This window comes from Rhopalosiphum padi, chromosome 2 (assembly GCF_020882245.1).
Source record: "Rhopalosiphum padi isolate XX-2018 chromosome 2, ASM2088224v1, whole genome shotgun sequence".
Classification (NCBI taxonomy): Eukaryota; Metazoa; Arthropoda; class Insecta; order Hemiptera; family Aphididae; genus Rhopalosiphum; species Rhopalosiphum padi.
The window spans coordinates 41,568,212-41,596,165 of NC_083598.1; the positions used below are offsets into that span (position 1 = coordinate 41,568,212).

A 27,954-nucleotide genomic window follows, 5' to 3' on the forward strand; every position below is an offset into this window, starting at 1 on the left:
ATTGTATTTCAGTGTACACGTTATATTTTTTATTATTATTATTATTTAAAATTAAAATATAGTATAATCTCTCGTCTATCGGAACCATTAATAATTATTATAATAGTGATAACAATAATATAATTATATACATAAACAACACAAACGGTAGGTACAAATCGTACATAAAATACATAGGTATATACGTTTTGTAATTAATAAGTTTCTAATACTACTATTACTACTACTACTACTACTACTGCCACTTCTACAACGCGTCCTGTTCAAATACCGTATTTGTACGCTCGCGAATCGGGAACCGTCTGCGGGTTTTCTCGATCACTGTGTGTGTGTGTGTGTGTGTGTGTACGTGCGTGTGCGGACATCGTCGAGTTTCGGACGGACGCGATTAGTACACCCGGTTTGTCGATCGCGTCGACACTACTCGTCCGCGCATCGATCGCCGTGCAGTACGTTACTGTGATAATAATTATTATTAGGTATTATTTTTTAATTAAAAATCGACGACACACCGTCGTAAGTCGGCAGTCACCACTCACCGAGAACGTCCAGTCCGCGGTGTGCAAACGATAATATTTTATAATAAACACAGTTCACACGTAATAACACATTACGACGAATAAACGGTTATCGACGATAGGCGTTTTAAAATTTAATTATAATATAATAATATTGCACGACGAGCGCTACTCGGACGTCGTCACGACGATAATAATCAAATATTATCGTACGACAAATCGTTCAAACTCTAAACCGTTCGCGCTCCCACGTGTGTGTGCGCGCGCGCGCGTGTGTATGTGCGTTTGATCTTTTTTCACCGATCGATTCGTCGTTTCCAGCGAACGATTCATCAGCTGCACCCTGCTGCACGCACCGACGTCGTCTCCGCCGAGAATACATTACTGTCGTGCTTTTACCACGACGACGAGGAACGGTTTTTGGTGTCTCCGCCGCCACACACAGATCGTCGCACCGACCGGAACGAACGGATCTGAGGACACGAGCACGCCGTCGTCATGAAGTTCACACTCTCCGAATGGATAATTCTGGCCGTGGTCGGGTCCGTGCACTTTTGTTGCGCCATTTGCATATCGCTGCAAGCGCCTTTTTACCCCGAAGAAGTGAGTACCACCATCGCCGCATTACAGCCCCCCAAAAACCTCACGCCCAGCACCCGTAACCCTTTGTACACACGACATTTATAATTGATAACACTGTAAGCACATATAGGCACGGCAGTGTCGCCAGCGATCCGATCAAAAGGCGTTGATATTATTAAGTCATACTCGTCCATTTACCGGGGGTGGCTGACTTCGATATTATGAATTGCACGATATCGATGATATTATCAACAGTCAAAATGTTCATAAATACATTTTATATAATTTGATAAATTTCTATAAATGAATACCGAAAAATGAAAATTCATAGTAATATTTGGGTAAATTTTGATTTTTAAATATAAAGCGCCGCAAGTCAGTCACCCCTGCTATATGGTGGATCCCAACCGTTTTTCTTGGTTTTCTGAAAATGTATAAATCTTTCGGGCGAGTGTCGTATACACGTCTTATCGTTTGATCAAATATAGTAAACTATATTATACGTTATCGAACGAAACCACATTATTGTTTTGTGCTTTCACGTGTATTAACACCAGCTACTGCTGTGTAATAATATTTATCGAGGTTATCGTTTTATATGTATAGGTAGTGTTTTTTTTTCCGTTTTAATTATTTTAATTTAATTTTATAATGAACATAAAGTTGACAATACGTAAAAACAGTAAATTTTAAAATATTTCAATGCCGTTAATTCTAAATTTGTTCAAACGGGAAGGTAAATGTTGTCGCTCAAACGTTTCACGACCCTCCGTAAAAGTTCGTCCAAAAACCGAACGGTAAAAAGATTTCGGTCAAATAGTACAGATTGTAAGGTCGAATCAGCGAAACGGACTACGCCCATATTTATGATATTAGTATAGATATTATTAAGCAATTTCAAGCTATTATAAATTTACAATATTCTGTTGTTGTTTTGCGATTACCTATCCGGCGACGAAAATTATAGGTACACGAGGATTATCCGATAACAATGGACGTGATTAACCTCAAAATAACGATGAGGTGAACCGTTTGACGTCACGCATGTTCTTGATGTGAAATCGTGGATGTAAATTTCGTTTTCATATAACTTTGTTTACGTTAGACACAACGAAAAGTCAAACGTTGGCGATTTATACCTTACATCTGTTGTATACCTATTGAATAATATTAAGTTTAAAACAATTTGTACCTTACACGTTTTATTTTTGAATATTATTGTATTGAAATAATGTGCACTGTCTTACATATCAAGGGATATTTTCTATAATAGAATAGTTGCCAAGTGTTAAGTGGAACCTAAAAAACAGTTGAGATTTTTTTACTACAAATATATAATGATTTAATATGAACAATTATTATTGGAATCGATTAGGAGCGTGAAAAAATAATTTCCGATAATAATTATTGTACAATGTAATAATCTTACAGACGTACGGCAAACCATTAATTAAATTTATTTAATGTATATTTCAATATTTCATTGATACGATGCTAGTAAAAGCAAAACAAATTGATAAAAATAAAAATGAAAAAAACAAGATATATAATATGTTTATTATAATATATATTTGTAATTTAAAGAAACAAAAACGAATAAATAAAATATTATAAAAAATTAATTAATGCTTACAAATGTTTTATTGGTACCTTATATTTTCTATTATAAAGAAGATAAAGCATACATTTTATTTTTCTTCTATTATGAAATTGTGTAGACATTGTCTAGATAGTATAATTTGATTTTTTTTAATTCTATGGACTCGATTGAATGACACATAATAAAATAGCTTATATAGGTACTTAATTACGAAAACTATTCGCGTAAATAGATAATTTTGAGTTTTAACTATGTACTTTCTGTTACATTTCAAGTGCCAATTTTTTTTTCATAATATTATAATTTATAAGTGTAGGTACACCGATTTATATTGCTTTAAGCCACCATAAGGTAATTTCGTTTCTACACGTGTTCTTCAATATCGACATCACATGTTGTATTTTTTTAATAATTATAATTACTTTTTAAAATATTATAGAACTACGGATAACTGCAGACTTAAAGTAAAGTAGGTATTATAGAGAATTAATGACATAATGGTTTTATAATAAACACCTGTGATTCTTGTTTTTAATTTTTAACGCCGGCTAAAAACAATAAAAATAAACGTAATTAATTTTATTTATAAAATGTAATCATTTGATGTTGAATGCTGTTTCGCGTACGATAAACGTATGTATTTGCATTGTTCTTGACAATCGTAAACGGGTTTTTCATTAAAAAATTCAAAATAATGTCGTCCTTACGATAACTGACGATACGCATACTTAATGCGTTGGAAGTTATGACGCCAGATCACAATTTAATTTTAGTTTAACTTTTATCGTTTTTAAATTGAATTGTTAGTAAAAAATAAATTCTGAGTCATTTAAGGAGTATAACATTTTTAAAGTTACTGTAAATACTCATTGTCATTATCATATCAATAAATTGTGTCCAATTGTTTTTACAGTTTAATTATTATTTTATAAAACAATGAACCTAGAAGTTATATTTAAATATTCCTATACAGTTGGCTTTTTAGAAGCTTGAGATATCAATGGTTTGATTATTTTTTATTTTTAAACTCAAATTGAAGACATTATAAAATTAAATTAAAGTATTAACTTCCTATGGGTTAACTTGCATTTATTAACTCTTAAACACGTTCGAATAAGTTTAAAATTAAATTACTCACTTTTTTAATATGAATTTTTCTTTAAATAAGTACAAAAAAATACTAGTTTTTAATCGAATGTTTTCGACATTGTTGTTTTTAATCTAGTTTTTAATGTTCATAAATTGAATTAAAACTTGACATAATATAGTTATAGTATGCACTAAATACAATTCATTTTTTTTGTTATAATAATGTGATCATTATACTTCAACATTTTTTTTTTTTTTTTTTTTTTAATTATAACAAGTTAATTTCTTAAAATAAATTTAGATTAAGTATAAGCTTGAAATGTAATACCATATTAATATCAAAAGTTTGTAATTCTATTAAAATTAAATTTACTAAAACATTTAATTTTAATTTTTAATTATTTATTATTTCGTAATAATCTCGAAATTACTTTAACATATAAATACAAATCTCAGGGATGTTACAGGTGCTTACCACCTTAAATTCAAATATTTATATTTTCTAGAGCTAGCACCACGAATACTGTTATAGACGTTATAGTACACTTAAAGAAATGCTATTATAACTGTGAGCGACCAATGTCGCTGTTGTATAATGTACAATTGATGACTGATTAGAGAAAAGTCGTGGGATCTCAGCCTATGCAGGTCGATACTTTGTATTTAATACTTATGCACCCTTCATAGTATTAGACGAATTTGTTCGTATTTCCGTTTATGCTAAAGAAAATTAAGTTTGTTATTACTTATTTCCGAGCTTATTCATAATTCATGGTTATAAAATTCGTCAATTATTAATATCACTTCTTTTGGTATAGAATAATTTTATACTGAATAATTTTTTAAGAAATAATATCTTAAAATAATGTACATATAATTATATTTTCTTAAACATGCTTTGATGAGGCCCTAGATCAACATACTTTTCGTTATTAACAATTTCAAGGAACACACAATTCATTTCAGTTATTTGATTATATTTATTCGTTTTATACTCTTTCGAGTATAAAAAAAAAATGTGTTTGAACAAAATATTAACAGAAGAATGGATAATATAATTATTAATTTATTACATTTTGATGCACTGAGAAAAATGTTACATTATACTTATTTTGTTGTTAATAAAACAGTTTTAAGTCGTCTGTCTGTGGCTTAGGTATGAGCTAAGGTAAAATCGATAAGATAGAAATTCCAACGTTTGATAAGATAACGATAACTTTTGGCGTGTATATTGGTACTTACACAGTTACACAGTATTTTGTGTAGAACAAATTAATCAGTTTTATTTCAACATGAAATCTGTTTTTATCAGTAATTTAATTATTTTTAATTTCAACTACCAAATATTGTAAAATAAACGTTAATTGGATAACAAAACAAATTGATAAATGATTGTACGAGTACATACAGTGATACACATTAATGTACATCTTATTGATAGACGGTAATACGGAACTATAATCATTTTTATAATTTAATACTATATTGCCAAAATAATAGTATGTACCTATATGCATTATATAGTTTTGCACTTTAATCAAAATATAATATAGTATTTGTTCTGATAATATCATCATAATAAATGATAATACAATAATTTTGTATCCCTAATGCAAAATAATATACCTATTATCTAGAAATGTTGTGTAAGATTTCACAATCAAATTTGGACTCGTAAATATTCACAAAATATTATCTTTTAAAAACGATTGATAACATGTTGGCAATACCACAGAATAACCAGAAGGCTCGATTTGCACAGAAACTTAATGAGAACTCGAAAATCTATCAGTATATAGCCAGTAAAAATTAATGTTTTACTACTTAAAAATTGCTTGTTAATATATCATAATAAAATTATGTACCTATAATATTGTATATCATAAGCTGTATTGATAGTTTTGTTGTATTATTATATTTATAAAAATTGCCGCTTATTGGCAGACGAAAGGAATATGAAGACCGATACGGAAAAAGAAGATTATCTTTATACATTATACAGATGATCACAGATCAAAAAGCAAATCTATCCTTCATAAGAACCCGTGTAATAGTAGAAAAGTTAGCCTTCTGGTTATTCTGTGGTAATACCGGGTTACTATTACCCGAAAATTCATTACCTATATAATTATATAAATAATTCATTTATAGGTGAAACACTGACAGTCATATTATTATTAAATAACATCAGTACATCACATTTTACATTACTTTTTGCACGAAGATGCGGACACGTCAATACGATCGTACCTGCCATAAATCATAATAATAATAATAATAGTAATTCAATGCATTATTATCTTTCGTATTAATGTATTATTTATCTTTTTCGAGTAATGCATTTTCAAACGCATATTATCGTCTATCGTGGTGTGTTGCACACTAGCGCGCAAACGAATATCTCATATTTGGTTTTGGCGAGTGTTTGAACAATTTCCTCACTTCTAGAACATGATGTACCTATCCATGTGGATTATTTATTTATTTAATTGTTTTTGATATTATTGTCATAATTGTAGACGTTTTAAGCGTTGTCGAAGGTCGTGTCCGTATTCAACTCAACGTCAATAACTAGTTATATTGTTGTGTATGTAGCGTGTAATTAACCTGTTCCATATTATATAATTTATTATTATTATACATCATCAATAAGAAACAAAGACTTAATTTTCAATAGTGTAAATAATACATTATAAATGATAAAACAATTGTTCACATTATTTGTATTTGAATTTGAACAACTGTATTTATTATAATACTTATAATATTTATTGTGTTTAGGCTGAGAAGAAAGGATGTTCGGCTACAGAATACGGCTTCGTTTTTGGAAGTTTCGAACTGGTAGCATTCGTTACTTCGCCAGTTTTTGGAAGCCTGGTAAGTAAACTGTTTTTTTTTACTGTATTTTGAAAAATGTAATTCAATACATCTTTTAGGAATATAATCACGTTTAAAATCAATGCAGTCCACTAGTCCACTACACTATATCAATGTACCCATTGTACTGATACATATAATGAAGTTATTGTTTATTAATTTATTATTTTATTGCACAATAATCATAGCTGTTAGGGATTATTTATCAAATAAATATATTTTGATATCTTATTGAAGTATGTCTGAAGCTTGAAAGCTACAAAATAAACATATGTGTCTACTTACGGGAAACTTATGAGTTATGGTGTTAAATAACATTGACCCATTAATACAATGTTATTATTTTCAAATTGACCTCAATTCGCTTTAAAAATTAAAATAGGTACGTTTTATAGTTATATTCTGTCTACCGATGGTACATTTAACTCTAGATACGTATACGCTATACAAAATATACAACTTAAGCGTAATATACATGAGGAATCGGACTTAAACATATTCCTACGTATTTTTGGGTATCTCAAGACACTAAAACACAATCAGATAAATACAATCGTTTTAATTTGCTAATTTACTGGCCTGTCTGTTGTGGCAAATATTAGGTGAGATATATATAATGGCACAGCGAGTTGTGTTATTTTAAAATAAAAACCATAATAATTTAGATTAAACAGTCGTTATAATGTTTTATACTCGACATTCGACAATAGGTACTAAGAACCACGTCATTACAAAGTTTGTAACTCATATTTAAATGCACGTCCAAGGTTTACTAAGCATTATTACTAGCAAACCACCCGAACCTTTACATTCATTTCAGACGGTCGTAATATTTATAGTGTGTTGGAAACTTAGGACTGATATGTTTCGATTCCGTGCATGTGTGTATACTAAATTTACTTGAAGCAATTTATTTTATAAACGACCATATCCATTAATGAGTTATCTTTATTATAAAATGTAAATCGTGTCCGTTTTATGTTATTTTTTTACCGCTCCAACAGAATTAGTACAACTGAAACGCATTATATATTTGATAATTATCTATAATTTTATCGGTATTCAGCATTAGCAACGAATAGTGATGAAGAGCCGGAGATTAGAATATTTATGAGAAAATTTAAAGTGGTCCTGTTGAAAGGAATTGTAGAGAATGTTTAAGACAGCCTGATCGGCACTTGCGATACGTAAATGTTTTTTTCTTTATGCATAGAACCAAGTATGGTTGATAAACAAAAATAGATCAAAGCGCTTAGCGATGATACCATGCGACTTTACATGTATTTAAAATGCAGTCAAAACTTTTCAAAAATAATCTTTTTATCATAAATGTTTTTTTTCATTTTTGCAGAAATCTGAATATTTCAAAAGCACATTAAAAAAAAACCATTAGGGTTCTTACTATCCATTGTTAAGTACAAAAACTAACAAACAAAAAAAAATGTAACGATACCCGATTAAATTTATTTGTAAATTTCGCTATTGTTTTTTTTTTTTTTACATTTGTACTGAAAATAAAAAAAATCAAATTATGAACAAAACAAAAAAATAAAAAATAGACTCCTAAAAGAGCTATATGTCTCCTAACTCCTTTGAAACACAAATAATGAATGGTTAATATTTTCCATTTGTATAAAATAATATAAAACACTAAAACGATACAAAAATTAAATTAAATTAAAACCTTAAAAATTAGTTTTATATTTTATTTTCGTGCACTGTCAAATTAAATTCCGTGCCTAAAAAAAAATCTCCTGTAGGCATAATACATACCATATTGTTTTCTAACTTAATTACATGTTTGCATCTCGTCAATAAAAAAAGTATAATAAAGATAAAATTCTATTTAAATATTATAATCATTAATCTGTTGATTATATGTAAATTATATGTTAAATACTGCAGTTATATATATACGAGCATAGGTATATTATAATATTCCTTATCGACGTGAACGTGATGATAACCAAAAAACTTCAATCATTTCAACCACCTTATCGGGTATGGGCCATACCACAAATGTGGAAAGACATATTTTCCTCAGTTGGTGACATTGTCGCGCCTTTGTCGTGATGGGTGGGTGTCTGCAAGTATATATAATATTTTAATGTCGGAATATAGTGTACACAGTAACATTCGCAGATCAGATCTATGAAGTTAAAATGAGCACATATCATTAACATTATAAGTAAACCTCTATAACTCTGATAATTTGACGGAATTTTACTAAAAAAAATTTATTTATTATACGTACGTATACGTACAGAATTGATTTGTTCAAAATCTGATGTTCTGTAAATATTTATCCGTTATTTTTTTCTTAGCTTTTCCCAATAGCTAAGACTAATCCTTAATCTCTTTAAATAATAATAATAAAAAAATACTATTACTGGGGTTTATCTCTTTTTTTTTTGACCTCGCAAAATACAAACTCGGTTGAATTGTCGGACCCCTGATAGTTGAATATTGGAACTATTTTACTACTCAAAATCATATATATTGCTAAACTATTTTTCGCAGTCTAAATTAATTAACTCGTGTAAAATGTGTAATTTATATTATTGGTTAAAAGCTTATATAACTTAAAGAAAATAGTTTATATTAACCTTTAATTAACAAGTTTTGAAACCATAATAGATCATACTATATATATAATATATATACCTACTTAAGTCTTAAACACATACTCGAGTCTAGTATATTTGAAATAAGAGTACTTGAGCGAATTGATAAATGTATTGGTTTTACAGTGATGTGTTTTTTTTGTGTCTTTGTCTATTGGGGCAGTAATCAAATGTTATTAATGTCAATCTTTAATTTTAAAGGTGGTCTCTGGTAGCAGCATTGAATTTAATTGGTAATTCTGTTCAAATTAATAGAATAAATATAAATACATAAAATCTAAAATAAAATGCAGAGAAATGTATCAGTCACATTATACTTACTAATTTTCGACTTAATAAATTTTGCTATTTTATAATAATTTAAAAATGAATATCCGTAGATAAATCCTTGAATTTTTCACCAAATATATTTTATATTAGCATTTTTATAATATAATTCAAACAATTTCTATCTCTTTTTTGAATTTTATTTGTAGATGTTTGACATTTTTTGGGGGAGAAGGATTTATGTTTACTATATTTTTTTTTAGTCAAAATATTCTACAATTAAATACTAGATTTCTTACAACTTGTATTCATACAGTTGTTGAAGTACTTTAAATAAATTAATATCTTCGTATATGAATGTATACATATATAATTCATACATTTGTATAAAATTCAAATTTTTATCTGTCAAAATCACAAAAATGTTTGTAAATCATTTTGTAGTTAAAAATTCACATCATTTTAAGTTTCAAAAGTTTAGGCTTTAAAAATATTTTCATTCGTTTTTTTTATATAAAATTCTAATAAATATCGAAAATACACTTTTATTTTTTTACAGACATTTGATGTTCTAATTTTAAATAAATCAGATATTTTAACTAAAAAAAACAATTTTTTTACTTATATATAATTTTAGTTATGTTGTAATTTAAAAATATTGATTTTGAAATTTGAAGCTGTTAATAAATATATTATTTTAAATACATAATGAAATTTTCCAATTATTTGGACTAATTTTAAGCTTAGCTATTTATATTACAAAATCTATTTTACACTTTACTTAACATCAATATTAACTTAAAAGCTAATAATAATACACAATATAGGTGGTAGGTACTAGGTAAATATAATAATTTTATAATACATAGTTACTATATCATAATATATATGCGATGTTTTTGACAAAAATTAGTTCAGCATACCTTATTATAATTTACTAATAGAAAATAAATTCTATTGTGCAATTTACTTACAAAATATTCTGCTTAGAAATATAGGTGAACAATGATAATTTATCATTAAATTAAAATTTAATATATATCCATTACAGTGACCTACTTAATGACAAATTATTGCAGTCTAGGCCATCATACGGCAGAGTGACTTCTCGGGGTGTAAAAAGCACTTTTACAACTGTATTCGTTTATGCGCAATACCTTCAACATAGGAAATACCGTGGGCGTGAGGTGCACAACTTTGTTTCCGAGTGCGAAACAAACGATTAAAATAACCGCGTATCTAATACGATGCCATTCCTTGCGAATAGCACTCGCGTGAAAAGATACATTTAATAAGATCCACGAGACATGCACGCGTATCATATTATAACCTTTTAGTTTATTAATTTCACTTTAGACGTGGAGACGCCGGGGACGGTATTATACACGCGAATTATCACGTAAATAAATAGAATGACTGAAAAGAAGCTATAAACACACTACAACATATATTACACATAATATATATATATACATTATAAGTATACATAACGTATTATATGGTAAAATATGCTGTGAAAACTAAGCAAACATATATTTCTGGTTACTGTACATAATAGCGGTATACATATATTGCACTGTGGTGTATATATAGGAACATATATGTGACGACAGGAGTTTGAGTAGGCACTCAAAACTAAGCTGTTAAGTACGGTTTTTTTTATGTGGATTTAAAAACGTAGGGGTCGCAATCACCATTTTTTTTTTACTTTGTAATTCGATAAAATGTACAAAACTTGTTTCTCATAAATTTATGATATATTTATTATGCATACAAATGTATTATAATGCATTGTATAAAAAAATAACGTTGGTTTACTTTGAAATATAATTTTGTACTTTGTACTATTTGTATTTCATTGGAATTGCTTTCAAGATAGCTTGAAATCCGATTGACAAAATATTTACATAAATTATATATAATGCAAGCTAGTGGGGTTTTTTTGGGGGGGGGGGAGGGGGATTAAATATATTATAAGTGATTTTGTGTTTGGTAAAAATATGAAAAATATTGATAGAAATGTACACTTATTATACAAACATAACATATTATTGTGTTTAATAATGCACATAAAGGGGACAATAATTCGTAGTTAAGTTTTTCGAAATCAAATATAACTATTACATAATAACAATACAAATACAATGTCCAAAATGTATTAAATCAATTTGCTTGTTAAATACAATTTTTTCTTTTTTCGAATCCTTAATTATAGAGTTTACGTTGTAATTTAAAACCTTTTTATTTAGGTTACAATAGCATATAATTAAATAACTTTAGCTGCAAAGTACATTTTTACACTGGATTTAATACAGTTTATTATATTAAGATACCTTTATTTAAATGTGTGCATAGTTGAAACAATATTGTTGTAGTCGTATGTTTATCACTTGGTTAAAGGTTAAGATGAGTCTTTATGAATATACTTAATCAGTTATAACTCATAACTAGTTATAAATAATATATTTTTTAAATGTGTATGTATATATACTATAGTCTATAATATAGTTTTATAAATACGATTTTTAAATTAAAAACGATTAATATTGTATAATTTAAGTACCTAATTACTAATAATCGATGTCTAAAATATGTTAAAACTGTAGTAAGAATGATTTCTAATTTTAATGAGTTTTTGTCGTATGAACGTGATATTTAATAGGTTAAAGGTCTATAACAATGACTGTATAGCTCAATATTTCAATGGTCATTTAAAAAAATAATTGTTTATTACTATGGATTATATTAAGTGTATAATATAATGAATTCACATAAATAGGAAGGTACAATTAAAAGAATTATTATTCAGTAAAAAAAAACTTTTCGTTTATATATCGTTCACATATCCCTCACAGCCACTACATAATTAGGCATTTTTGAAAACAGACTTGACATTTTTACATATTTATATTATTATTTCCTAAAGGAGATAATAAATATATGGAATTCAGAAATATTGCTAAATCTTTGTTTAAGTTATTAAATTTATATAATTATAATTAAAAATTAGGCATCTAACAGGTCTAGAAATATTAAATATTAATAAGTATTAAGACAATCTTTTAACTCTTCTTTTACGGCATAGTTAACTGATATAGTTACTATATATTTACTATATTTTTATAGCTTTGTATAAAGTAGGAAAGAGTAGACATTCACTTAAAAAAAGGGCTTATATATAAAATATATATGTATGTGTTTTTGATATTTTTAATTAATAACTTATGAAGAATTATGTATTAGGTGTTCAAATCATAGGTATGGATATTAAAAATTGTATGCATTTTTAACTACAAAATAATTTGTAAATATTCATTATTATGCCGAAATTTGTCGAAATTTGAATTTAAAACACTTATAAAAAAATTATGAATTCATGCACATATATTTTTAATTCTAATAATTAAAACTTATGAGAAACCTCGTATTAAATGTACAAGATTTTTAACTTTAAAAAAATTGATTTTATCAATATTTAAAGAAAAAATTCCCAAATCTCAATTATGTAGGTTAAAATACTTTAAAAATTGTATAAAAAGTTTATAACATAAATATTTTATGAAAATGTCAAGTTTTTACGATAATTTGTTATTGAGTTACGCTAATAAAACAAAATCGATTTTGTCAAAAACTGATATTCCTATAAAATCAGTATAATATATTTATTGTTTTGCCCAGAACCTAATCTTGCAAACAGTATGTCTCATATTACAGATATAGCTAATTACTGAAAATTACAATAACTAATAAAATATGAGGTATGTGATTTTTGATCGCTTGTCAAAAAGTCTCATTACAAATTGTAATATGTGCAGTAGTATACCATTTTGTTTGCTATTTTGAAGAGAAAAAATGTAAAAATTCCAAAATAAATATTGTCATGTACTCTTAATAAAATCATGTATTCCGTATTTATTGTACATAATATTATTTTAAATCATATAATTATAATAATTATGATCTTGTATTTCAGATACAAAAGGTCGGGCTGAAATATATGTTGGTGATTGGAATCGTATTGAACGCTCTGTCGACCATAGCTTTCGGGTAACGTGAACAAAGAAAACCAATGTTATTTTCATATCTCTAATAAGATATAATAATGACATGTAAACGTAATGAGAATATATCATGTATTACTATTTTTTTTTTGCCAATTATAGATATTTGACGTACATCGACGAAAGAAACTTATTCTTGCTGCTGTCGCTATTCCTTAGGGTGTTGGAGTCTTTGGGTGCAACAGGCGCAATGGTAGCCGCGTTCTCACTGACGGCCGTCTCTTTCCCAGAATCAGTTGCCAGCACTTTCGTACGTATCTAATATTATAATAGTGTACATAACAATACGATTTTGTTTACTCTCCGACGTGAAGAATAATAATATTCTTGTATTTCACGCGATAAATTTTTCCAAATATTCAATAAAAAACCAATGAAATTGTTTTAACTGACAACCACCCGGAAACAAGTCTTTACTTTTTCATCTAACGCTTTAGTAAACTTGACCTCAAAAACAAAACGCTCATTTATAAATCTCCAATATTATAGTTCCCATTTAGTCATATACGGCATCGAAAACTGTCCACTGGAAATATTTCAGGCAATGCGTTTAAAACAAATCATAGGATTCCCATGATCTCTAACGTATACTTATCCCCACACTTAAAGTGTACCTATCTTACCAATAATATATTGATAATTATTATAGATATGTAGGTTATAGATCAATAATTATTCGTGAACGAAACCGAATGATGATGACATATCTACGTCTAGAAAATTATCACTAATGAATATTATGTCTTCTCGCGTATCGAGCCATCGAAGCGACATAACATGTTTAGAGTCTTGTTAATACGTGGATAATAAATGTGCTGGAAGCGGCAACAAAGCACTAACAAAGTTATGACTTACTATACAATCAAGGTACATCTTGTCGCAAAAACGGTTTGATGGTTGTGTTAAAATTTAATGCAAAAAATACAGACCCGTTATTACGTGATGTAATACGACTCGGAGATATAAGTCTTAATGTTTGTAAATATATAATTTTCGTTGATTATTTTTCACGGTCTTTAAAACTTTAAAAAATATTTCTCGAATTAATTAAAATAAAAGTAAATTCTTCGTATTTTTATTGTATCACATGATATATTTCACAAACTCGGGTAGAACCACGTGTTCCATCAACAAAATTAAAAAAACCTAATAAAAAATATATGTATGTATATATATATATATATATATATATATATATAATATTATACTAGCTATATAATATGACTATAGTTTAGAAAAAATGAACAGACATAAAATGTACGGAACTTTATCGGTGTACATAGGTTTTAGTGTATCTCAGTTCACTGACAAATCGACATCGGAATACTTTGCTTTGTAAACTAATTACGACCGAGGTGTAAAATCCGCCTGTGTACAATCTCTTCTTTATTCATCAAAATCGGTCAAGTAATTTTAAAATCTATAAACTACAAACATAATTAATAAATATTGCCTTTTGTCGCACATTTTTAAATAACAAACAATAAATTAAATATTATTTTATTTTTTATTTAAAATAATATCCGTAACAATATATAGGGCAGGTCTTTCGCAAACGAATTTAAATTCAAATGTGAGTCACCCATTAAAAAAAGAAAAAAGCACGCCCGAGTCTCGAAGAATTAATTGACATAATTTTTATTGAAATCTGTCCAGTATTTTCCGAGACCAGGGCGTTTATTTAAGCATACACACCCTTCAACTTTATGATATCAGTACCGTAGAGAGAGTACACGAGACATATATATATATATACTAATTAATCACAATCTATCGATAAAAAATATGTTTAACCAACGATTTCTCTTTATATTTTATAGTCCGCTCTCGAAGTATGTTATGGAATGGGTTATATCGTTGGACCAACACTGGGCGCTTTGCTGTTCGAGGTGAGTTTAAACTTGAATGGACTTAAATGATAAATATTTTTTTTAAATAATCTTTTTTTGACTTTTTTCATAATGGTATCATATTATTACTTTATTATCCGTCTCGGCAGGTCGGTGGATTTTCACTGCCGTTTGTGGTCATGGGCGTCATCACACTTGGAACGTCGTTCTTGGTGTGTATTTTAATGAAACAAGACGTGCCCAGTCCGAACAAGGCTAAAAGTAAGTGCTTAAAACCGTAACAACGCGTTACACCTTGCAATAATAATAATATTTAATACAAATAAATTTATAATATTTATTTAATATTGATTATATTATTTCCGTTGCAGCTAAAGTAACACACCTCATGAGCGTTCCTACAGTACTCATAAATTCAATCGCAACAGTGATAACGGCAACAGCTATGGGATATTATTCAGCCACGTTAGAGCCACACATTCGCGGGGTAAGTACCTACCTATACTTTAAAAACGCACATGCTACGACCGCAATAACGGCGAACCTGACTGAAGACACGAACTATGTCGTAAAATCGAAATAGGACTTAATATGGATAGTGTGTCGGTGGACCAAATGCATATACGCAATAAATTATTCCCTAAATATAAAATATAATTTAACTGTTTATAGTGGACTCGTGTGTATTTTCTTAAGTACTTCTACTGAACGTGTTCTACCCACTATCTATGCAAAAACAAGTTACTTAAAAACGTATGTTGTCTGGTTGTTTGCTCGTCAGTCTTTCACGAATCAAGTACTTACATATACGACAATAATAAATGAGATAATATCTTATGTAAATTGAAACTAATTATAAACCATTACCTGAACGTGATTTTTACGCTTCATCCACTTCAACATATAGACGTTGAATTATAACAAACAACCGAGATTAACTATGCATACTATTTATATTATATACATCAACGCATTGTACTCGATAACAAAATTGTTTGCATTGCCGGGCGTGTATGAATTTTATACATTTTTAATTTTATTTAAATAATTTTGGTTTCTCCGGGTTTCACCGAAAAAATTTCGCACGAAGGACCAACATTTTGCATAGCGTTTCACGAGCATGAATAAATAATAAACACAAAAAACGGTATACGCTATACATAAAGACTGTCACACAATTAGGTAAATTGGGGTCTCAATATCAATTTTAATGAAGGAGCCCTAATTTAATTTTCTATTTAGTATTCTATTTAGTATTTTACGCTTATCTCAGCAAATAAAAATAGAGATCGGTTATTTGTCGATTAATAGGATTCTAAAATCTTCCATACTATCAAATAGATATACATATTTTAATTATTTATATATATATATATGTATAAGTTTTTACTTTTAATTTGTTCCAATTTATTATTTACATATATACATTTTTATATACTTCTATTAATTAATATCTATATTACCTTTAAATATTATTTAAATTTATTATGTACTAATTATATTATATTTCTTTTTTAATTTATGATAAGGCTTTTACCATCTTACCTATCTATACCTACGTGAAAAAGGCGTAGTTAATATATACCTAAAAATATTTTTAAGCAATACATCTATTAATACATTCTATTTATAACTGTATTTCTCAACTATTATGGCTACACATTATTAAAATATTTCATATTTTTGGACACGCAATAAAAAAATAAGAATAATGGTTATATTTAATTTTAATTGGCAGTATAAAATGTGTAAAATATATCAATAACAGATGGGTAACTTATTTTTAATCATCATAGAAATTATAATATCAAATACCTATTAGTTTTTGTAAATTGTGTCAAAAATGTTTGTTTATTTTTTGGTATTTAATTTATTTCGTAACACATTTGGATTTATTAGATGACACTGACACGCCATTATGTCGCGACACACTGGCTAAGAAACATTGATTTATACTTTATAGTATAATACAGTTTTATAACATATATAGATACCGATTTCAGATAATAGATAATAATATGTAAAACATGCTTATTTTGTATTAGATTTGTCTCCAGTGTGCCATCAGTAATTTTACTTTATTATTAATTATTATAACTAACGCATTGAATACTATTTTTTAAAATAATTTTCGGTTTTGCCAGACTGCTTAAATCATTTAATATTGGGTAAACCCAGTATACGACTTTACCGACTCTCCTGATAGTTATGCCACTATATACATAGATAGAATATTAAATTGAGAATAATACCAAGAAAAAACAATTGTAACTATAACAATGTATACTACGATATCGATAGCGAAAAATTTGTTCACGCAAAAATTGTCAGTCAATATGATAATGTATGGCAGTTAATGACGATACCTTGTCTAAAATTCTTGAGTACCGATCTGCATTGTGTGAGTAGCGTCGAAATATTTGTATGATTGACATTTAAACATTGAATTTTTTACTTGAAAACGTCTCTTAAATAGTGATAAAAATGAACAGTTAGAGAAAAAACAGAAATTCTTATAAACTAGCAATTTATTTGTTGTACAACTGCATTTATTTTATTACCACTTTTCACTCGTGCATACCAACCACAAAACAGTCGTTGCAAAACTTTTAGATACCGACTATTTTTCGGAAAATGAAAAACTTCCGGTAGGAAAACAGAGATTTCTTTGATCGTCATTTTCAACACATACAATTTAATTTTAACTTTCTTTATATTTATTATTTAACTGCGTGGAGAATTTTATTATTTTCTGCTATCAATAATAATCAATAATTTTGCGATATATTTTCGGTCAACAATATTGACGTGACATATCTGTAGATCTATTAACTAGTTTATATTTTAATTTAAGGATATGTCTATTAGTTCTGTGCAAGGTTACATCAGGTGAGATTAGATGTAAACGTGTATTTCGACACGAACCGAACCCCGATATGGTTTTTATTAAATCGTATAATATTATTATCTAAGGTAAATCGTCTAATCAAAATTTAATCAGGCGCACCCGTGTACGAAAAAAATAAATTATAATGCGTAATAGCACCAACACGCTAGACCATTATTATTACTATTACTATTATTATTTATTTATACCTTTGTTCCGCAGTTTGGACTTTCATCTGTAGACGTCGGATTCGTGTTCATCATCAGCGGTGGAACGTATGCACTGATAGCGCCAGTCATCGGATACGTTTGCGACACCGGATTGAATCCCAAAAAAATTATGATCCTTGGAACAATCCTAACAGTCATCAGCTACTCCATAGTCGGACCAGCTCCATTCGTTCCATTACAAAAGTACGAATAAAGAATATTACTTAATATTAAATTATTTTATCGTGAATTTCGATATGTACCGATTTGATGGTAATGAAAAGACGAACATGACAATATTTTATGATAAGTGTAAAACGAATACAGAGTCGTGTGGTATCACGTTTAGCAAAACAATACGTAAACCAAAATGTATCAATCAAAAAGCTGATAATAATAATTAAATTAAAAAAAAAATAAGTACCTACTTATATTAATTTTAAACAATCAATGAAGATGTCTATAAAGTGATAATTTTTAGTTTTGTGAAAGCTATAGAAATGAGAGTACCTAAAAACCATTACTAGGTAAATTTCTGATGAATTTTAAAGATATCTATAGTAATTGGAATATCTTTTTTAAACTATAATAAATTCCGAAATAGTATAAAAATAACTTAACAGTACGAAACTGTTTGAAAATGAACCAGTAACAAGAGAACTCACTCACTTTAAATTCGAATCAAATATCACCATTAATCTGTTTAATAAAATATTCAAAGAATTTACACTTTCATACAATTTTACTGCGTACTATATATTATTGTTTGTGAACAATTTTACCTACAATGAAAATGAACAAAATAAAACATAAAACGCATAGTTTGTTTAAGTATTATGCATTTGCGGACAATGGTTGGTAACTACTTGTTTAATATGATAAACTTGAATAATTATACTTAAAATCCATGCACGATTTCGTATTTTTGTTGATCTTGGGATTTTGTAAAGTCATTCAGACTTCGGATGACGATCGACACGGATAAAAAAAATAATAATAATAATAAAAACAAAAAATTAGGTACAATCGTTTAATAATAACTGTATAACTAAACTATATATTTGTCTTTACTTTTCAAAATAAATCGTTGTCAAAATATTAATGTTTCGTTCGTTAATCGATACAAATTTTCTTTCGTTCACGGAAAAATAAAATTATTTCCCGTTGGAATAGGTTTTTTTATGCAATTTTACCTGTGCCAGTACCGTGTCTGCGTGCGTCCTCCCCGTGATCAATAATGTTCACCTATATAATGGTCACCTGTAGTCCGGCGGTGGTTGGTGGAGATATTTTCCACGTTATTTATATGGTCCAGTTTTTTAGTGTTGTAACCTTTTGAGGATACAATAAAAAATTGTTAATACACATTCGTTATAAGATATTTTATCTATAAATACCTATATATTACATATTATCCTATATTTATTGCCTATACGTAAACACATATTATATACGATGTCTACCGCATTAATAACGTTTATTTTCGAAAACGTATAATAATTATAACTTTTATTATAATGTCGTTTTGCGGTTGGCTCGGGGATGCAAGTAGGAATCAGAATAATTAATATTGTTTTCATGAGATTAATATGAGGGAGAAATTCGTTAGTACTAAACTATAACGACATAATGCGTTTTCGTCATAGCGTGAACATTATGAGAAGTTGTAATATATTATGACACGTATCACTTAAATTATTATATATATATTCTATATGTATACTAGGACTAGCGATATTTTTGGTACACCAAAATTTCGGTTAATCTAAAACTGGTAAACGTTGGTAACGTTTCGGTTACCCATCAAAAATACTGTATAATTGATAATCGTATTATTGTAAAGTGTATTACAAAATACTCCAAAGTATACAAGTTAAATAAATATTTATTTATTTTTTTACCATTTATTTTATTTAACATTTTAAGATGGCCAAAATTTTAATACAACTCGGAGTTAGTGACGCGAATTACGATTTGTAATTTGTATCAAAATCGAAAATACAAGTATACCGTTTAAAACCTTTAAATACCAGTATTGATGTACCAATAATGCCAGTCATAATATATGTATACGCGTTATTCACAACTCTTAACTCCTTATTTACGTGACTCAAACTTGAAACTTACATAATATTATACTCAATTTACAATCCAATAATAGTACCATTTGAGTGCTTTCAAACTCGTACAAAAAAAAAATCATTTTCTAAGTAAGTTATAAATAGTAAAAGTGTTATCATATCTTTACAATATTTAATATTTTATGTAATTGTATCAGTTGTCACAAATCAATCCGTCGAATATATATAAAATTTTTCTGAAGACTGAAAATTCTCATTATTCATAACAATATATACTTTTATTTGTAATTGTTGGTATAGGTTCGATGCGTATTTACTGTATCAAAACGGTATAATATTGTCTATGTACTATTGATTAAAACTTTGTACCTGGGCTTCACATATTATGCAACAAAATAATTATAATTGAAAAGAATTATTTTTATGTTCATAACTAATTGAGCTCAGATTAGAATGCCAGCAGTAGAGGTCACACAGTGCCATATTATATTATTGCACACGGACTGCACTCATGATAAAAAATGGACTAAATTTCGTTCTAGTGGAAAAGACAACATAATAATATGTAGGCGAATTAGGCATTTGGGTGATTAGTTATATAATTTAAAGCTAGTGTTTTTCAAAAGAAACATTTTGGAAATAAATCATTTTATTTGAAAAACGATTCTGACGAGTATGATGGGTTCACATTAAATATAGCCAAACTGTCGTAAATTCTAATGTTATAATTGCTAAATTTATTCAAATCCACTCGTTGTAACTTTTTATAGTTTAAAACCGTATAACTGTTCTTAATCAACTACACTCATAATTCAAAATTTAATCTTATAGATTCAATTGAATTATAATATCATTCGTGTTGACTCAAATGTAATGTATTTTTATTCACATCAGTATACGATATATCGTGTCGATACGTGGCCTACCCAATTTGTTAGAGATATAGAATGTTCACTGTTTAAATTGATTCAAAGGAAATCGATTAGATTTAGACATCTTAAATTTAATTTCAAGAATAAAAAAAGTGAAATAATGCTTCTAGTGTAGGACTGTCAGTACGAATGACTTGTAAATATTTTATAAGTATCGTTCACCGCCTTTTGGAATACATCGTAATAATTTATTCACTATATCGGCGCACTCGTAATAGTAATAACAATAACAATGATAATAATAAGAATTGTTCGTATAATTTAATAGACAATATTGTTTTCTTGATTAATTTCCATCTTCTATGTACCCGTGTTTTATTTGTTTTTCCTTTTTAAAACGAGAAATGAAATGTTTTTTCGATTTATTTTGTTCTCCGTTTCCTCAGAGTATAAAAATATAAATTTGTATCCACTACTGCAGTTTAATGTGTTTTAATCGTAAATTATACGCGTTGTTTTCTAGATCTATGCTGTTGGTAGTCATTGGATTGGTCATACAAGGAGTCGCGTTGGGCATGATCTGCGTACCCACTTTCGTCGATTCTATGACCGCTGCCTTGTAAGTTATAACGCACTCGTAATATAACAGAACGATAGAAAAATAAACACTAATAAAAGGCATTAGACGAGTAACGTTTTTTTTTCTTCTACAGCGACAGCGGTTTTCCAAACGACATACACACTTACGGACTGTTGTCCGGTATCTGGTCATCGTCGTTCGCCCTAGGCGCGTTTTTGGGACCATCGATAGCTGGCGTTCTGTACGACTTGGTCGGGTTCGAAAAGGGCACGTACTTTGAGATTTCGTTACACATCGCATTGGTGAGTATAATGTTTTGCGGTATCATGGTGGGATGGGAAACCATGGTTCAATATATTAACGAGAATATTGCGCGTTTAAGTATTCCAGTGAACCGTCTACGTGATAATATTAAGTCGTGTAAATATGATAATCAATTCATATTATATAACTCGATAAGCGAAATAGAGGTGTACCGATGTTTGTTGTTAATACTTAAATCACACGTTGTTATGAGCATGGTTTGGGATTTACACTATTTGCATATAATATCCACGCTGAAAAACATAACCGGGTAATATAATATATAAATAATAAATATGTATAAAATATATTTATATATTACACTCGTATTGAGAATTTGTAATATATTATGCGAAATCTCGACTTGTATATTTAAAAGATTTTACTTAAATAATGTAAAGTATTTTGACGTTATTATTCATATTCGCCTGTGTACAGCCGCATCAGTTTTTAATATTTTTGGATATACATACAGAAGCTTAATGTTTTTTTGTGCTAGTTTATAAGTCCTGAACCGTAGAGGCGTAGGCTAAATAAATCAAAAATTCAACTGTCTATTGAAAAAAAAGGTCGTGGATATTGAATAATTTGTTCTGTATATATTTTACCATCTCTTAATATTTAAATGTAGCCCTCACTATTTATGCGTGCATATTACATATTGATATATATTTATGACATTCGGTCGAAAGTCCCGAACATTTTGTCTTCGAGTATTTCGTTAGGCAATTCAACGTTTCAAAAAATATATATTTGCATGTACGTCATCATCTCCGTGCGTATTATTAAGTAATATTTTCACAGAATCCAATATTTTTAAATTGTTTTATTATAATATTATCATTGAGGCTCAATCACAGTCCATTCATTCTATACCCTCTCCTCAGATGACTTGCATCCGACTTTCATCAATTGCCATCCTCTCTCTTCATTAGACTACATTTAAAATACTTTTTTTCAACTCCGGTCTCATTTTTTCATATAATTATTTTCTATCTTTCAATAATATAATCGTAATAAAAGCTGTTTTCCATTCCATTCTTCATATTGGCTTCAAAATTTCAAATTTTATGATCTTCGTTTCTTCTGTTTTTTTTCTTTTACGCTGTTCAATATTAATCTATTAAAATAGTTGAGACATAGTTAGCTCATGATAATATTTCATTAAAACAAATAAATATATAAACTGTATAAATATTTATTTATTTATTTATTTATTCAAATATACGGACGTAAGTCCTATTACAATTACGAATATGTGCACATAAGTTTATACATTTGTATTACATATTAGATATGTATTTAAAAAATAATTTATTCACGTCACCGTCTTATAAAAAAATTAGTATCGCCTATATCCGATTTTCTTTTCATTTAAATTTTTGTTTATAAATATAAATAATAATAACGCAGCACTTAATAATTTTTTTTTATTATTCGATTGTTTGGATTGCAAATCCTTAACCTTTTTTTTGTTTTGATAATTACCAATAAACCAAGTTATTGTGTGGTAAATGCCACGGTGAAACACACCTACTACACAGTTAACTGCGATAATAAATATACCTATAAATTAAACCCGAATTTATTATTAATACAAAGTAACTATTAACTATACACACAAAACATACCAAAAGTTAAAGTTTCTCCTGAGTTTGTAAAGTTTGAATATTCGATTAGAAATCTCGTCTAAATTTTAAACACTTATTCATATGTAAATGAAAACAAGTTTTTGGGGTAAGTAAATTGTTATTAAAAATAACTACGTTAATAAAATGGACTTACAATTAATAAGTAAAATTCCTTGTAGCCTATGATGTAATATAATTAGTAAAAGGTAAATAGTGATTTAATAGCACATATATAACTTTTTCTAAGAAAACTGGCCTGTAAAAATAAAAACTAATCAAACACATTATACATTTGGTAAAAAATTGGGACTTTTTTTATTTTTTCTCAGGTAGAAACTTGTGAAATATATACTATATCTATAATTCATTCATATTTATTAAGTATTCAAATAAAATTAAAATTAAATTAGTTTGATAATAATTACAGTTTTATAATATTAAATTTGTATAATTTTTAATATACCCTTAATGACAACCCAAGATAAAAATAAATGCATCTTTTTGATTTGTTGTTCGCACATTATGATAAAACACACAAATAACCAAACTTGATAAACTTTTTTAAATCAATAATATGCGTGTTTTTTTTTATATATATATTTTAAATTTTGAGAGCATTCGAGTAATACCTGAAAGTACTTAACACACATGTTCAAATTATATGCTATACAATAATTCAACGTGTATTATAAACATAACTTAATTAACAGCTATTTTAATCTCGTAAACACCGAATATATAATAATCAATAAGCTATAGCCCTCTCATCATTCTCCCTGAGGCCCCGAATACGATTGTATATATTCGCTCCCACCCATCCTTATGTGATTTATGTGGAGAGTAAACGAAATCGAACCATGTTGATTTATTCGAAAAATTCAACAAAACTACAATCACTGCAGGTCGAGAATTTCCTATAGATTGTATACGAGTTGATATTATATTTAACTTTTAAATGATTGCGAAGTTCTATCTAACTCTTTTCTTTACAGCTTTATTTTTAGACAATATTATTATAGTGAAATAATATTATTACAGCTCAATAATCATATTTAAAAATACTAAGTATAGGTACCTAGTAAAAATTGCAATATTGAAGTTTTAAAAATAACTTAATAATATTCAATAATATGTAGGCATAAATATCTATAAATAAAAATAGGTTTGTAGATACATATGTATCCACTTCAAAAAGTTTAGAGATTACCTTTAGAATTATAGTAAGGACAATGACTCAAAATACCATTTAATTTGGTTAGACAAATATTTTTGGTTTATTTATACAAAAAAGTTGATATAGCTTTTAGTAGAAACGTCGTATAGTATTTTCTGTATATTATCAAGTAGGTAGTGTTTGAACACTTAAAAGCAACCAACACTCTTATTGTAGTTATTTTATTAAACAATTTTAAAATGGCACGAGTGAATATTTCCTGTTATAATTCTTTGTTAAAACTTAATTAATTATTTGTAAATAGACCATTGCATAAATAACATGAGCATATAAATATAATTTTCATAAGCTTATAAAATAGTCTTGTTGCTGAAACATTACTATAAGTAATGGGTTGTTTTTGGGGGTCTTGTCTGAAAATTCTTGTAGTTACCTACACCCATCCGATACAAAATAACAAAATTGTTAAATTTAATCCGTGCCGCCGAGGCAGTCTTACTGTAAGTTAGCTTTACTCATGTGTAACGCGTACAAGTCGTGATGTAATAATTATGGGGTATTAAATTTTCAAAATCGTTAAGTCTTATTATTAAACGCCACTCTTCTGAATTGAAGACAGTTATCGTTCAAAAAAAAAAAAAAAAATCACCTAATATATATTTTTCAAAATTGCCTTCTGTTGTTTTTTTGTATTTTTATATTAATCCGTCAAATTTAATATTTCAAGCATACATACGTATTTTATATCATCATAATATGTTATCACCTAATCTATCGTTTTTTTCAAACGAATAATTTATTAAAATTCTTACTATGATTACTATCACGAACGCGCGTAGTGTAACGTTATATTACTATTATTATTATAATACTCATGTCGTAAACGTGTTGCAGGGCATCGCGCTGCTGTTGTTCGTGTGCCTGGACCGGCGGCCGTCCGACAAGTTCGTGGTGAACGGCATGACCGAGTCGACCGTGGGATTTGCGGGGCGCGCGGACGTGGCCGACCCGACCAGCGCGGCGCCGGTGCCTGGCGCCGCGCTCAAGTCGCCCGTCTACACCATCAACGGGCACCACCAATCGTTCCGGTCCAGCCACCGATTCGGTTCGACCTACGGCAGCTTCAGCAACTCGTGCCTGGGCACGTCCCTGTCGTCGATGCGCATCAGCAGCGAGGCCAGGGCCGAGGCCCGGGGCAGCCCGCTGGCCGTCGAATCCCGGATCTAGACCGCCGCCCACCACTGTATTATGACGATACCGACGGCGATGGTGGTGAACTCGATGACAGTCGTCGTCGTCGTCATCGTCATAATACAACGATAACGATGCAGAGCAACAACCCCGTCATCCCCCAGACCCCACCACCACCACCGCCCACACTATTTACCTTACACATTATGATAACGACGTTATTAGACCAGCAGACTTACTACCCCTATACACACACATACATGATCTGTGTGCGTGTATTATCGTTATAATATAGCTTGTCGTAATTCCGTCTGCCTTCTCCCCTCCTCACATCTCCCACCACCGCCCACGCACGTACACGGCTATCGGCACACCAAACGTTCGCGACATTATAATACAGTAAAACGTCATAATGTTGTCGTATACACTTCACCCCGAGCCAATTCGCCTACCATATTAAGCCACCAATAATGTAGTGTTGACCGACTGAAAAATCGTATCTCACATCGGCGGCGATATATATATATATATATTGTCATCACTGCATATCAGTCTGACGATACACACTATAATATATTGTTCGTTTGAGTTTTTACATATATTATCATAACCGTGTGTGCCGTGTGTGTGTGTGTGTGTGTATTTTATTGATTTTTATCCATGTCTTATACGCAAATGATTTTTATTTTTTATCTGTCTCTCTGTCTCTCTGTCTCTATATTTCTCGCTGTTAAACCCGTCCGCGGTATACGAATATTCGTGCCAATAATAATAATTATATACCTAATGTACTTATTATTATTGCAGGTGTCGTTTTATTCGTATATGATAATATATATATATTAAAGAAAACAGATATATAATATTTTTCCTTCGAGTATTGGTAATATTTTTTATTATTACTATTCATGAGCAACCGCCAGTCATGTTCACACCGCCAATAAGTATATGATAATATTGTATTGATATTAGCTGCGATGTTTCTTACGTATAGAAAATAATATAAACACACGTATCGATTTCCTAAATGAGTTTGTTCAGTTTTTTTTTTTAATGTAGAGCTTAATCTTAAAATATTTTTATAGTATAGTAATGATATATTTATATAATTAACACATTTATATATATATATATAGTATATACATAGGTAATGATTTTATTAATAAATTATTATTATTATTATTATTATATTACTGCGTTTTGACGGGATTGCCATAATATTATTATTATTTGTAACACGCTATATATGAATGTATACGTACGTATAGTACTATTGTAACCAGTTATTTCAGTCTATGTAAATAATATAATATAATATAGATACATAATAATATTGTGTTAGTGATTTTAGATGTTATTATTTGAATTATTACTTAAGTTACATTGTATACTAACGGTTAAGAAAATTAAAATTACGTTGTACAAATCAACACACACATTGTTTGTCGTTGTAACGTTTGCCCCTAATCCGTCTATAGTCCCGTTTTACTTGTGTATATCCTTTAAGTCGATTAAACGTTAAGCGTTGTTTATTCCTTTCAGGGATTTGGAGAGTTAC

At 28.7% G+C, this 27,954-nt stretch overlaps 1 protein-coding gene across 1 annotated transcript; it reads left to right on the forward strand.

The window, feature by feature from the left end:
* Window positions 1-300: 300 nt before the first annotated feature.
* On the forward strand, window positions 301-27,826 carry LOC132919914 (MFS-type transporter SLC18B1-like). Its single transcript, XM_060981847.1, has 11 exons — window positions 301-1,121; window positions 6,571-6,666; window positions 13,531-13,604; window positions 13,721-13,868; window positions 15,439-15,507; window positions 15,618-15,729; window positions 15,840-15,955; window positions 18,578-18,768; window positions 22,041-22,136; window positions 22,231-22,399; window positions 26,100-27,826. Exons 1-11 carry the CDS (start codon window positions 1,017-1,019, stop codon window positions 26,430-26,432), a joined length of 1,509 nt encoding a protein of 502 aa, XP_060837830.1. The 5' UTR covers window positions 301-1,016; the 3' UTR covers window positions 26,433-27,826.
* The last annotated feature ends 128 nt before the right edge of the window (window positions 27,827-27,954 follow it).

Excerpts from the sequence above, each read along its gene's own strand:
- LOC132919914 (XM_060981847.1), top strand. The coding sequence starts at position 1,017 with ATGAAGTTCACACTCTCCGAATGGATAATTCTGGCCGTGGTCGGGTCC. Across the intron at positions 15,956-18,577 it reads TAGAGCCACACATTCGCGGG|TTTGGACTTTCATCTGTAGA; the intron begins GTAAGTACCTAC and ends TTTGTTCCGCAG. Across the intron at positions 22,137-22,230 it reads GATTCTATGACCGCTGCCTT|CGACAGCGGTTTTCCAAACG; the intron begins GTAAGTTATAAC and ends TTTCTTCTACAG.